We start from the raw sequence: 14,097 nt of genomic DNA, 5'->3' as shown, positions 1-14,097 counted from the left end.
CCTGGAGCTGCTCTAATACTGAGAGTGGCTACAGGATTGATTGGAGCAGGCTAACCAATTGCTCATTTCAAGTTAGGGGCCTGTGCCAGCAATTTCCAGGCTGTTTCACCGCCTTTGAATTGATGGTTCTACAGTGGGTATCTCAGATAGGATGGCTGTATGCAGCCGTCCAATCCAACATGCGCACTGTAGACCAGTGCAGTCATCCTACATTTACAGGATTCAGCCCTTCCCCCACCCTTGTGCTGTACAGAGCACAATCCAGTGGGGTGGCAAATAAAATGGCATTAACATGCCATTTTATTTACTTGTGTTTGGCTACTGCACTCACAGCAGGTGAGGCGACGCTCCTCCTCTCTTTAGGAGGAACAGCCCATACCCTGTTAATGTCACAGCCAGAGACAGTGAACCTCTGCAGTTAAAATGGTACAAGAAGCTGTACTACATTTTGTCTTGCAAATGCTGTTCTTGCATGTCTGAGCACAGGCAGCTCGATGCTCTATCTGCAGGAACAAATCATTAAATAATCTCCGTGCCTCTCTTCTGGTCATCATCTCCACTTGACTTTCTCAGGCACAGACATTGTTTCCAAAATGTAACATAAATGAAAAAGGGCAGGAAATCGAAACCTGTTTGATCCTGACATTAACACATTTCTTCAACAGAAGAAGTAATATCCCTTCATTATTTACAAAATGAACACAGAAGGAACAAAAAGACTGATCCTTTCAACAGTCTATCAAAAACAGTGTGTACTAGAACAGAGGAATGTTCTTGGCATCTTGCCACTAAAACAAGTTCCAAAGGCATTGAAAAATAAAATATTTTGCACAAGTGACAAGATCTTGGTATCTGCACTTCCCGCAAACCTGGATCCTGCATGGGCTACAGATGTGTATTACAAATAGATTTGCAGGGCATCTCTGTGTTGCCAAATGCACATCTGGAATACAGCGTTCCTCCTTTGCATCGGGTTATCCCCTATGCAAAAGAGAAAGTACATGCTCATATACATATTCCATTTAACTGAAGCACGTGCATGGGTATATTCTGCCCCTTTGTAACTCACTCCTGGTTGAACATATGCACCTTATCAAATCGCAACTTGGAAGCGATATGTTGCACTTCCCTTTCAAATACCAATTTGCTGTACAATGTATCAATGTTTCACAACTTCAATCCAGTCACAAAACACTGAAAAGATACCAACTTCCATGTGCGAGTGGTAACACATTTGCAAAAGGAAAACGGACAAAATTAAAACAAGTAGATTTTATTGAAAAGTTGATCACACACTTGAGGGTTAGTTGACCCTTGCATGCCACCATCTCTATGATGGCTATCAATCGGAGTGAGCCGCAACTTGCGACTTACCTCATTAATATTCATGATGTAGGTCAGATTAAGTCTCGCTATGGAACATTATGCATTGACCTATTAATATATAGAGTGGTTCATAAATCCCTTTAATGGTCTCAAAAAGTATAGGTCACAAATTTGTACATCTGGCCCAAAGTTCTCCAAACTGAATCCATAGAAAATAAAACCACTGTTTAACCAATTAAAACTTGAATTAAAATGGCACTGACAGACAGATCACTCATATCAGTGATCACACTCTCTCACTCAAGCATTCACTCCAACATCCAGTTGTTGAGCTGAGATAAAAGAATGTTTTTTGTTTCACAGAACATGGCAGAGAAAGAGCAATATTTAGTGGAATTACAATTCCCTTTTCCATGGAAGGGAAGAAAGAAGGTTCCAAAAGGCACACCTCTGCACATAGAATTTCAAGAACCTTAATTGGTGGTCATCAAACAACACAAACCACCATGAATACATTATGTTTTCATAATCACCAATATTGAGAAATTGTGCAACCGTTCCAGAAATCGAGGAATTTATTTCCTGCGAATTTTGCATGTTTCACATTTAGCAGAAAGTTTTGCCCAGGCCAAATGATATTTTGGGCAAAATGCTTATTTGTGCAGTGTCACTTAGAGGAACAAACCTTTACCCATAAAAATAGCCTGTGGTGGAAATGACCTAATTTACACTAAGTGGAGACCACATCAGATCTGGCTCGTGTCAGAGCTAGTAGCCACACATCAAACCTGTAGCAAATAATATCTCTCTAGGCACGACTCAGGAGCTACAGAAGCCAAGCACATGACCCTCAATTTCAAAATCCTTGCTTTGCTTTAGTACAATGTTTCTGGCTGCACAATTCGAAATCTTCACACACAATAATAATCGATGATGTTATTATCCAAGTCAATGGGAAATAACTGATGGGCAAAAGGTTGCCATTCTTTTGAAAATATTTTCACTTAGTTGTGTTGATGTCAAACAAAACAACATATATGGGTCTAATTTTTTATTTCTACTGCAGATTAGAACATGATATTAACAATTACACGCATAGTTTTATACTGCCTCTACAGCTTGACATTGTTGTACCTGTTTGATGATCAGGCAAATCTGATCTGTTTTAAATCTGCAAAATAATTCATTCTAGAAGAAGCCATCCACTTTGAAATTCTTCAGTTTTAAAAAGGTGGTCCATTTATGCAATGTAAATGTAATGCAGAATTAAAATATTCCAGTGAAAAATATTAGGTGCATAAAGGGCCAGATTTAGAGCTTGGTGGACAGGGTACTCTATCACAAACGTGAAAGAGTACTCTGTCCACAAACCTTTCATCTGCCCACCATATTCAGAAAGAAGTGCCTTTCCATCAGTAGTGCCCTCGTTGGCTCTACTGGTAGGATGGTTACTTCGAAGGCATGGTGGAGATCTGGCTATCAGAATAAGTGCATCACACTAGCCACCGTAACTAGAGCTGACAGTCTGAGGTGTGGAGTTCATTAGTTATTTGTTTAAACTAATGTAGGCGTCCACCAAATCTCTGGTACCTTCAGAGAAATCACGGTGACAGAAGTTCATCTGCAGGAACAGAGATCATTGCTAGGCAGCATGGGATCTCTAAATATGGCGGTCCCCTTTCCATCAGGGTAGTGGCCATAATGTCCTTCACCACTCTGATGGACAGAGTACAGACCATCCCACCTAAAGGAATGCCAAAAGGCCCATGTTAGTCACTATGAACAGGTGCAATGTACACAATCCTGTCGATGTGATGACAAAACTGAAAAATCTAAAACGATACAAATACCGTTCAAAATGTATAAAATCAATCTTCTTCCTGATAACAATGCCTGTGGGCCATTCACAATTGACAGTCCAACACATACCTCACGAGATATATGGATATGCTGCCATGCATATCTGCGCCTATGCTTATGCATACATTTATTTGAGTAATTTAAAATATTATATGTTTGTAATACTACACATTTATGTGTTTCCTTTTATTTTTAATACTGTGACTATTTGGTATAACTAATTAACTATGCAGTTTGTTTTTTATTAATCTTTCTGGACAACATGTGCCAATAAAAAAATAATAATAAATATTAGAACATTGGAATGTGGAGCACTCCATTGTAGACAATGGAGTGCTCCATGCTTCTACGGGCCGGTAAAGGCCCGCAGAGCAACATTCCAATGTTTTACAAAAGCCTCTCGAAGTTCGAGGGGATATAAATCCCCTCGAGCTTCGAGAAGCCTTTGTTTAATTTGTTAGAACATTCTGCCCTCTAGTGGCAGAATGTTCTAATAGCCTTATAGCCCTTCGTAGCAGGGCTATACCGCTATTAAAGTCCCGCTGCTTTTGTTAAAGTCCCTCGCCTTCGGCTCGGGCCTTTAACGCTGCAGCGGGCCTTTAATAGCCGGTATAGCCCGCTACGGCGGGCTATAAGGCTATATTAGAACATTGGAATGCTGGAAGCTCCATTGAAAACAATGGAGTGCTCCGGGCTTATAATGGCTGGTATAAGCCCGGAGCACCAACATTCCAATGTGTCTTTGTTCACAGCTCTGGCTGTGAACAAAGACTTCAGGGAGCCTGTAGGGATTTGACTCCCCTCGTGCTCCCGGAAGGCTTTGTTTTGTTAGAACATTCTGCCCTCTAGTGGCAGAATGTTCTAATAGCCTTATAGCCCTTCGTAGCAGGGCTATACCGGCTTTTAAAGTCCCTCTGCTTTGTTAAAGTCCCTCGCCTTCGGCTCGGGCCTTTAACGATGCAGCGGGCCTTCAACAGCCGGTATAGCCCGCTACGGCGGGCTATAAGGCTATATTAATTGGGTTTGCAAAGATCCATTGATGCCAGCATTTCATGGTGTACCTAAAGCAAGCATTTCTAATTCAGATTTTCAAAAAATAACTGAAATGTATTAGAAAGTACAAATTCTTTCCTTTAAATTTATAGGCATACAAAGAGAGGTTAAACTGAATATGGAGGGGCTCGATGATCTGTCAATCTTTATATACCCAAAACAATTTCCACCTTATCCAGCTTTTATTTATTATGGACGAGCAATATTCTTGATTCCATGCTATACGTTTCTTGTTAAAGTGGGAAAAAAAATCAGAAATTAACTGGTAATGATCATCTACAGGGTTTTTCTAACATTTGTCTGAATTGAAATGTTCCTTCATGTTTCATTGTTTTCAAAAGCGAATGGGCATTTACAATGTAGCTTTCATTAAAAAGCAATTCTTTTAACTCAGTTGAAAATTATTATCTAATCAGAATGTTTTTCCTTTGTCTGATTGTTTAACAGTATCTATTGATTTAAAAGAATGTAAAATCTGAATTTCCCTGCTTGAGCAAATTTAGCCAAAGCAAGAATCCTCCAGATGTTTGAGCGGTTCTGGATTCTTAGAGCCAAGGCAATTATTTTATAGTTGGTTTTTATAATTCTAATCAGAGGAAATTTCTAAAGGTTCTTTGAAAGCAAAGTGTTAGCAGCTCATGATCATGAAGTTACAGCAGCCAGTCTACCTTACAAAAGAGGCAGCTATTTGTTATTTTCCCAACATTAGCTACGTACCCACACATTCTTTAACATATGAATATTTTAATGAAGATGGCTGTGGTCATTTGTTGGTTGGGTTTAATTCTGTGGCCTCTACCTAATTAAAGAAAATGGCATATAATATGTAATACCCTTTGAAATAAGCTAAGGCAGTCCCTTAAATATGCCAGATAATAATTTACGATGGGTGCAGTGTGAGGGGGTCAGGAGACAGTCTTCATGCACTCATGACTTCAGGAAAACACAGCGGTAGGCCCATTTCTTAAAAGATCCAAGCTTCTTTGAATTCTTATTATTGTGTGAAACTGTCTCTTAAATCACTGATGCATTAGTGACACTGAGGTTGGATCTTAAAATGTCCTTATTTTGATTATTTTATCTCAGCTGTTGATCATCACCAAGAAGCCCAAAATGCAGCCACTTGTTGGAGAAAATATACCACAAGGTCACTATTGTGGGGAAAATATACCACAAGGTCACTATTAGTTTATTTTACACTTGTAATTTACCTCATGGACCGAAGTCTAACATGCTAAGCATTACATTGAACAGAATAACCTTAATCCTTTTCAAAACTCAGTGATTGCAGTCTTTCAAAGTTTTCATGCTAACAGTATTCATACTAAATTCTACAACTCGTTTTTATGAAGATCGCATAATGAAATATAGCATTAACTACTGAAGACAAATGTTCAAGGAATAACACTATCATTCACCAAAAGAAATTTCAAGAAATATTTTGTAATACATTAAACTTAAAAAACACAATTCAGATATAAAATCCACATCACCTACAAAAACATGTTTTTCAAAACTCTATTCTCCTTTGTAGAGATAAAACTGTGTCCTTTAAGTCAGCGTACCTCTAAGATAGCCACACAACATCCATGTCTAGCTTTGTTGCACATTCCAATCATCTATGTAATAAACCTGTTGCCTATTCTTTTCTGTTTTTCATTTTGTTTGTCACATTGTATTTTATATATACTGCCTTTACATATGACCTAAATCTTTTCATGATCAAATCTCATCAGTTAACCATACTTGCTGATTCCAGATATACAATATCTAACATATTCCACCTTTCCTGCATTTTTTATCTAATAAATTTCTTATAAAAACTCTTGTTCTATCGAGGAGTGACTTCTGCTGTTCATTTTATTTTGACCTTTCACCATACTCTATTACAATTCCTATATTTTCTTTATATTGCAGTCTGCTAGTCCTTGGCTCACATTAGTTCTTAATAGTTACTCAACTTGTATTTCTATTCAACTCCACTAATAATTAAAGTATTGTGTTTATTTAAATTAACTTACTAAGTTGTCTAGTATCCTTAATGGACACCAAACTGTGTGTAACTTTCTGTCACTGTCTCTTAGCCCTAAGTCCGTTTTCAGCTTCACTGCACCCATTTCAGTTTAATTCCTTTTCACTTTTAGCCTCTACATTTTGGAAATCCAATTTAGCTGAGATTTAACTCAGTTAAAAACAGTTTAACTGTGTTCAAAAACACTTCAAAGACTATTTGATTACATATCTTACACTTCCTTGAATTTGGCATTATTTTTGTGAATGAATGTCATTATATAATTTGTTTTAATTTTGCTTCTATGCCCAAGTTCTCTATCCTACGGCGCTGCTTAAATTCTATAAAATAAAGCAAATCTCTCTAGGTTTGACCCTAAAGGCAGTTGTTTCATCAAACCTATAAGATGATGTAAGCTACACATGATTGGTCATTGAATACCTGCATATAACCACCTCCATTGGTCCTTCCAAGGCTTTCTTGTCTACTGTGGTGCTCGTCACTTTACAGTGATTTTATTCATATTTCCCAGGTGGTCTCTCTAATGGCAATGTCAGCCTCCCCAACCACTAAAAGATTTTACCAATCTAACCCTCTTATTTCTAAGAGAGCTTCAATCCCTCTTTGAGCCTGGGCTTAATTCAAATCTGGAAACATCAACTCTAAACAACTTTTCTCAAACTGTAACCATTAGCTTTCCAACTGAATAATGTATTTCATTAGTAGGGGACTTACACACAGTTGAAAATAGACATATTCCCTATCAGACCTACCATCGTCATCTGCCTTATCAAAACCTGACTCCCAGATCTTTTAAATTACCCCACAGGGGTTGAGGGTACATTGTTCAGCTGGCTTACTTGCTTTCTCAATGACCCCTCTGAGGTAGTTGCGTTCCATTCCTTCTTATCAAGTTGTCTCTAATGAGATGTGTACCAGATGGCCTCCAGGCATCTATCCTTACATAGCTCTCATCCACTAATTTGTAGTTCCTCTGTTCTATATTCTGTCTTCTATTAAACATAACTTTTAAAATATGCGTTTTGATAGCAATAGTCATGAAAGTATTAAACCTTTAAATAATATAGAAGACAGTCCATAGTGTTTTGTACTGCAGAAGAAACACAGCATACCTTGTAAGGCATCATTCTTTCTGCTGCTAGAATACAATTAGAATAGGGATATGCTGCCACAAAAGTATTCTTATCTTTTACATTTTAAAAATGAAACAAAATCTGTTTTGCTCTACTTTGAAAGTTCATAACAGGTATGTTTAAAGGCTGAAAACGAGAGTCCCTGATGCAAAAAGTGTGCTTCAAGCTCACACGTGCAAAATCTCCCATCACTCCCAGTACTAGCACATTGCCGTAATGCACCTACTGAGACATTGTAAGTGTAAGCATTGCTGAGGCAGCCACACATTCTTTGCTGGATGTTCAATTATTTACATTGAGTTGTTCATGTACATGATTAAATATCCTTTGCCCAGGAGTATCCCCCCATTGTGGGACATGTGGTGCAGCAGAACAAACCAAGGAGGAGATGCAGACCGCCAAGGTTGTCATTTAGAAGCATATGCTTCTTAACATCTGGTGAGATTTTCATTGATGCGGAGCTAGGGCAGCACAGTCTGGCCATGTGCCGGGGAAAACCAAAGCAATGACTCACTCTGATAGGGAAGGCAGAGAGCATGTTAAAAGGCCAGAGGAGGCCCTTTCACTACCTCAATGATAGGAAGGCAAGACAGGTTCATTTCAGTGTTGTCACTTATCATGATAGCAGATAAATGGTGCCACCAGACTGATCACAAGCTGAAACTGGTAGATCAGAAACCGCTGGGTGAACAGAGGACACCAAGCAATGAGAAATTGAAAGAGAAAAATAATGTAGTTAAGAACCCTTGTTAGCAGTATATGATCAGTAAAATGATGCACTGAAAAATAAATATGTCTTCTAATGAATGAAGGAAATGCTTTTAAATGACTGTCAGCAAAGTACTTTTATCATAGATAGCAAGGCCAAATTTGGACTCGAAGTTTTATGGTTATCTGATATGAACAGAAATTAACCCAGGAGTTGCACAGTTAGGGATACTGAGAAGAAACTGGAGCAGAAAACTCAGGTGGGGAGAATAACCCGCACATAGTTTATGAACATGAATATTAAGATCAGAATAATAAATCAAACAGCATTGCAGAATTGGGAAACTTAGGCAAGGGCAATAGAGGTACAGACATCAAGGAATAACTGATTGTACTCAACAAGCAAAGGGTTTGGAAGCATACTGATGGAACAGAATATTTCTACAGCATGATTAGTCTCAGACTTAAAGATACAGAAACCCTTAATACCATTGTGCTACAGAGATTATTTTTAAAATAAGGGCAGATAAGAAACAAAAAGGATTGGAACAACGAGCACGTGTTTGGCATAGGGAATATTTAGTACAACGGAAAGATCTGATAGGCTCTTCAGAGGTGATTGCGTGCTTAGAAGTCAACACTGACATGCAGTTAAAGTTAAAAAATCATGAAAGTCTCCATCAATTTACAGTATTCCCTGATTCTTCAAACCATCATTGAAAATCAGGAAGAAAAACAAGGGCAAAGACAACTAAGATGGAAAGAGACAGACAGACCAATGGAGTCCACAGAAAAAGCAGGAGCCAGTAACTCAGACTAGATAGCAAGGGTTTCTCTGGACATAAACAGAACCATAAAAGCAACAACAGGAGTCAGGATCACAAGCCAAGGCAGGATATTACGGAACGATTTAAAATGCTAGTGACAGGTGCTTTAGTAATGTTGCTTAGCATTTGATAGAAAGCTGCCACCAGATGAAAGACAAACCTAAATAGGACCTCCCTGCTCATGCCCCAACACAGACCAGCTATGAAAGCTTAATTTCCATCTTAGAAACCAGAGCTTAACGAATTGCAAATGAAAGAGCCAAAGAACTACAAAATCCAAATATTGGTAAAAAAGCACCAAACCCAACACAGAGTCTTTCTACAGTTCTAGATATTTTTTGGTCCCAAAGGGTCCCTTTTCCTGCTCTCTAACTCAGGAGAGCATAGAGATACCAGAATGCAACTGCCAAATGGAAGCAAATCCTGGAATAAACATGAACTGGATTTGTTCAAGGAGGCAAGGTAAAGAACCCAGGGAAATACAATATAGCCTTAGAGCCTGCCGTAGCAGGCTCTACTACCCATTAAAGCCCGCTCCAGGGTTAAAATCAAGGGAGTGGGCGTTTAATGGTTGGATGAAGGGCTCTAAGGCTATTAGAACATTCCACTCCTAGAGGGCAGAATGTTCTAATTTGTAAAACAAAGGCCTCACGGTGCCTGAGGGGGTTGGAAATCCCCTCGGGCTCCGAGAGGCCTTTGCTCACAGCAACAGCTGTGAACAAACATTGGAATGTTCATGGTACGGCTTCTATCAGCCATTAGAAGCCCAGAGCACTCCATTGTTTTTAATGGAGGGCTCAACATACCAATGGTCTAATGAGTTTTAAACATCAGTCCAAGCTAAAGGTAAACTTAGAAGGTTGCAAGGTTTTGAACCTCAGAATCACAGGTAACCCAATCACTCTGTACGGGTGGGTAGAGCATTCTGTTGTGCAGGTACACATTGCCTCAGTACACCCCTGTCCACCTGCCCACAGTACAGTTTCTATCACACATTTAGCACGCTGGGAGATGGGTAAAGAGCAAAAGGTAACTCCCACTATGTCTACCATTTTGTCACCAATTTAGTGAGAATAATTTCACAAACCTTTATATAGAGGAAAACACAACAATAGATTTCGGAAATAATCCTAATTAATATATTCTATTTAATAGAAACGAATTCGAAAACTTTGTATCACAACATGTTGATATTCACTGTTGCCAGACATCTTATTTTCAGAACAAACTGTTTCCCTTGGGGCTTTAAATATGTTTCTGGATAGCTGAACATCATATTAGAGACACAATCTGTTGCCATTTGAGAATGACAGGTTTGTGAACGACCTTGGGATGTGCCCTCAGAATAATAAGCATCACAGTTACTGTACAGTATCCTCAATTACACTCAGCAGTAACATAAATAAAAGGGATAATTCTATTTACGTGCTCTTATTTCCATTCGGGCCAAATTGTGGACAATGTATAAACAGCTTTGGAAACCTGGCAACTCTCAATATGAAACTAGGAATATTCCAACACTATGACACGTGCCCATGATCTTGCAGAAAGGTTTTCCTATTTTTAGAGTGATAAACATAAGAGTGATTTTATGTGTGCCTAAAAATGTAAAACACTATGTCTCGCTAATTGTTGCACTTGTATAACCGTACAAGGTAATAGATGAACATACAATCTCATCTCTAGTGCATCCCTAGATAGCACAAAGGCACATCTTTATAAGCATCTCCAATGCTTACCTGAAGTACTTTGTACTGCTTGTATTTACATTTTGTACTATGCACACCTGCACTTTCATTTAATGCTGCTAACTGTAACCTTTCTGAGATTTAAGGATTTGCCCATTTTTAGCTGCTCTTCCGTGAAATATTTGCACTTTGCACACTGTCACTTTAACATCGTCGATGATATCAAGTTATGGATAATTTAGTAATATTTTAACTGATTAGTTTTAATGATGAGTTTAAAAAAAATAAAAAAATTATATTTTAATTATGATGGACTATGTATGTGATTATGAGTAATGTTTGTACTTTTATGGATAATGCATATCCGAATAAAGATAATGATGATGATGATGATGCTTACCTGAAGGAGCTTGTCTGATGCAGGCCGCACTCTCTGCTGGAAGAGCACACTCAGTGACTGATTCTGCTGTTCTAAATCTACCACCCTGGTTTTTAATTTGAGGCATTCCTCCCTTAGGTCCTACAAGTATAAAAGGAAAAACGCGTAAATAGAAATATGAAGAAGGACGATACCAACTGGAATGTTTGAAGTAAAAGGGGTTGGTTACTGCAAAAGCAAAAACAAAGTTAATGTAAAATATTATTTGTTGATAATAATCTCATATTAGTGCATTTTGAGTAGCGGCACTCTGCTAATGTCTGTGGCGTGTGTAAATGGAAGCAGACAACACAAGCTCGCATATTTGCAGAAATGAACACACACATATGCACATGAAGATATGCGCACCCACATACACACACATGCACAGGTGCTAGAATACTCACGAGCATGCACACACTTGCAAGGATTGCACACGTATGTGCAGTAACACACAAACACCTACATGAACATAGATTCTCACACATGCACGCAATCAAGGATACCCATACACACAAGTACAAGCATGCTTATATTTTGTCTTGTTATCCTTCAAATTAAAGAGAAGGTAACTGTATCCGTTTGCCTGACTGCCAACTTACTCACAAGTCAGAAAAATTATTTAAACTAACTGTGAATCGCTGTTACCCAATTTATCAATCCTCAGTGATTAGAGTGCAGTATTCAGCTGTTCAAATCTGGGTTACTGGCTGAGGAGGGTGAAACCCTTCTCAGGCAGCGACCACAATTCTCGTCAGGGTAAACCACAAGCAAACACGAATTAACTTATGTATTTAAGCAGTGCTCAAAACAGAATAAAGTAAAAACACAACACAAGAAAAATCCCACACCAATTTCGAAAAATAGAGTAAAATGTAATAAATTATTTGGAACCCAAAACACAATAATCCAATAAGTAGAACTGGAGAGATGCAATTTTAAAGACTTATGATAAGTATCGCACCTCAAAAGTACAAAGTGCCACTTGTGGTTATCTGGTCATGCGAGACCAGATGCAAGTCACAAGTGCTGGCTGACAGCGATGGAGCGCAGGCCGGATACAGGGACCAGGTTAGTCCCGGTGAAAGAATTTCCTTCAAAAGTCCTGCATGAAGAGTTCTGTTTGCGGTCGAGGTGGCTGCAAGGAGCAAGGGTAGCTCTGTGGATGGTCGTCGATGTAGTGCAAAGAGCAGGCTGCATGTCGCTGCTGGTAGTCGCTGTAGCCTGAAGATCCTGTCTTACATCGCAGACGTTGATGGAGCTTCATGTTGGCAGTCACCGCAGGTTGTCGATACTGTAGCACGAAGTGCAAATCTCGCATTTTCGGTTGTTCCTTGTGGTTGCTGTCCCGTGAAGAGTCAGGTTCACCGGAGCTTCACACTGGCAGGCAGTGTATATGGCAGGATCTTGCCACAAAGAGGCCTGCTCACGGTCACGAACAGTCCACAACTTCAGAATTTCTTCTTTTTTTGGAGATAGAGCTTAACTGATGCCACACCAAAGGTCAAGAAGTGAGGGGAACCTCTTGAGGCACAGGATTTCACTGTAGCACAGGTCAGCAGGGATCAAGCAGGTCCTGTTGCATGTCAGGTACCGGCAGCAGGTCAGCTGGGCAGATGTAGTGAGGACTCTGGAGCTTGTTATGTCTCTATAGCTCAGAAAAGGAGATTAGCCAGTTGACCCTTGGAGTCACTTCAGCATGGGATGAAGGATTCAGGTCCAGTCTTATTTCTCAGCAAGCAGGGCAGCAGAGTAGCAGTCCTTCTGAGAGCAGAGCAGCACCGCAGTCCTTCTTCTGTAGTATCCACATGTCCAGAGGTGTAATGAAAAGGTGGGCCTCAGGGTCCACTATCCTATCCTTGGTGCCAGCTTTGAAGTTGGAGAAGTTTCTAGAGCATTCCATCCCAAAGATGCTTGGAATTTCCTGCCTCCCTGCCCTGGCCCCAGCTTGTTTGGGAACATAAAAGACTAGTATCAAATCATTTGTGTGTGCTCAGGCGGAACCTTTGTGATGTGCAAGGGGGGTAGGTGGCAGCTCCGACCCTTTCAAGTCAGAGATGGCCCAGTCTGTCAAATACCGATACCCTCTTGTTTCACTGTCTGGGAGCAATACACAAAGACAAACTGCCAGCTACACCTAGTCATGTGGCCCAAGATACCCGGTGCAGGTACCAAATGGTTAAGACAACAAAATGCCAACTTTCTAAAGTGGCATTTTCAGAACTGTGACTTAAAATCCAGCTTTACCCTTAAATAGGGCTTTAGTTCTTTAGGCACCAAACTCAATATTCCTACTTGCTCCAGATGGAAAGTTATCACTTATTAAATGCAATTAGGCAACCCAATGTTATCCTACGGGAGATGTAGACCTTGCAGTAGTGAAAAACTAATTTGAGAGTTTTCATGATCAGGGCATGAAAAGTTAAAAGTACATGTCAAACGTTTTAAATACAACGGTCCCTGCCCTCTGGGCTGTTTGGGACTAACCTTGGGGTAACCTATATGTATTAAAATGGAAGGTTTAGGCTTTGCAAAAGGTTAATTTTGCCAGGTCGAAATGGCAGTTTACAACTGCACACAGAGGATGTGATGGCAGCTTAAAATTCTACTTAAGTGGCTGACACAATGAGTGCTGCAGGCCCACTACTAGCATTTAACATACAGGCCCAGGGTACACGTAGTACAACTTTACAACGGACTCACAAGTAAATTAAATGTGCTAATTGTGCTAAAGCCAATGTCACCATGTTTAAGGGAGAGAGTACAGGCACTTTAGCCCTGGTTAGTAGTGATAAAGTGTGCAGAGTCCTAAAAGCCAACAAAAGTGTTCATAAAACAGGTTGGTGAAGGCAAATCTTTTTTTGATGACCCTGCAGAAAGGGCAAAGTCCAACAATGAGCTTTGTAAAATATATGGATATTAAGCTGTTTAGACTTGTATGTAATTGCTCTCCAGCAGAGACACGAATTGTGAGTGGAGAACATCAGACATAGCTGCCTACTTAAATCCAATTGGATCCTAACCTCTCTCCTTGAGACTTGCATACATGAGT

General features: G+C 39.6%; 1 protein-coding gene across 1 annotated transcript in view; it reads right to left on the bottom strand.

Moving 5' to 3' along the window:
- NCKAP5 (NCK associated protein 5) overlaps positions 1-14,097 on the bottom strand; it is a 704,458-nt gene that overhangs the window by 187,974 nt on the left and 502,387 nt on the right. The window contains exon 8 of the mRNA XM_085647329.1: positions 11,028-11,147. Within this exon, the coding sequence (XP_085503455.1) occupies positions 11,028-11,147 (120 nt within the window). The remainder of the gene's footprint in view (positions 1-11,027; positions 11,148-14,097) is intronic.

This window comes from Triturus cristatus, chromosome 3_2, assembly GCF_964204655.1.
Source record: "Triturus cristatus chromosome 3_2, aTriCri1.1, whole genome shotgun sequence".
NCBI classification, from domain to species: Eukaryota; Metazoa; Chordata; class Amphibia; order Caudata; family Salamandridae; genus Triturus; species Triturus cristatus.
This window is presented reverse-complemented; position numbering and strand designations above follow the sequence as displayed.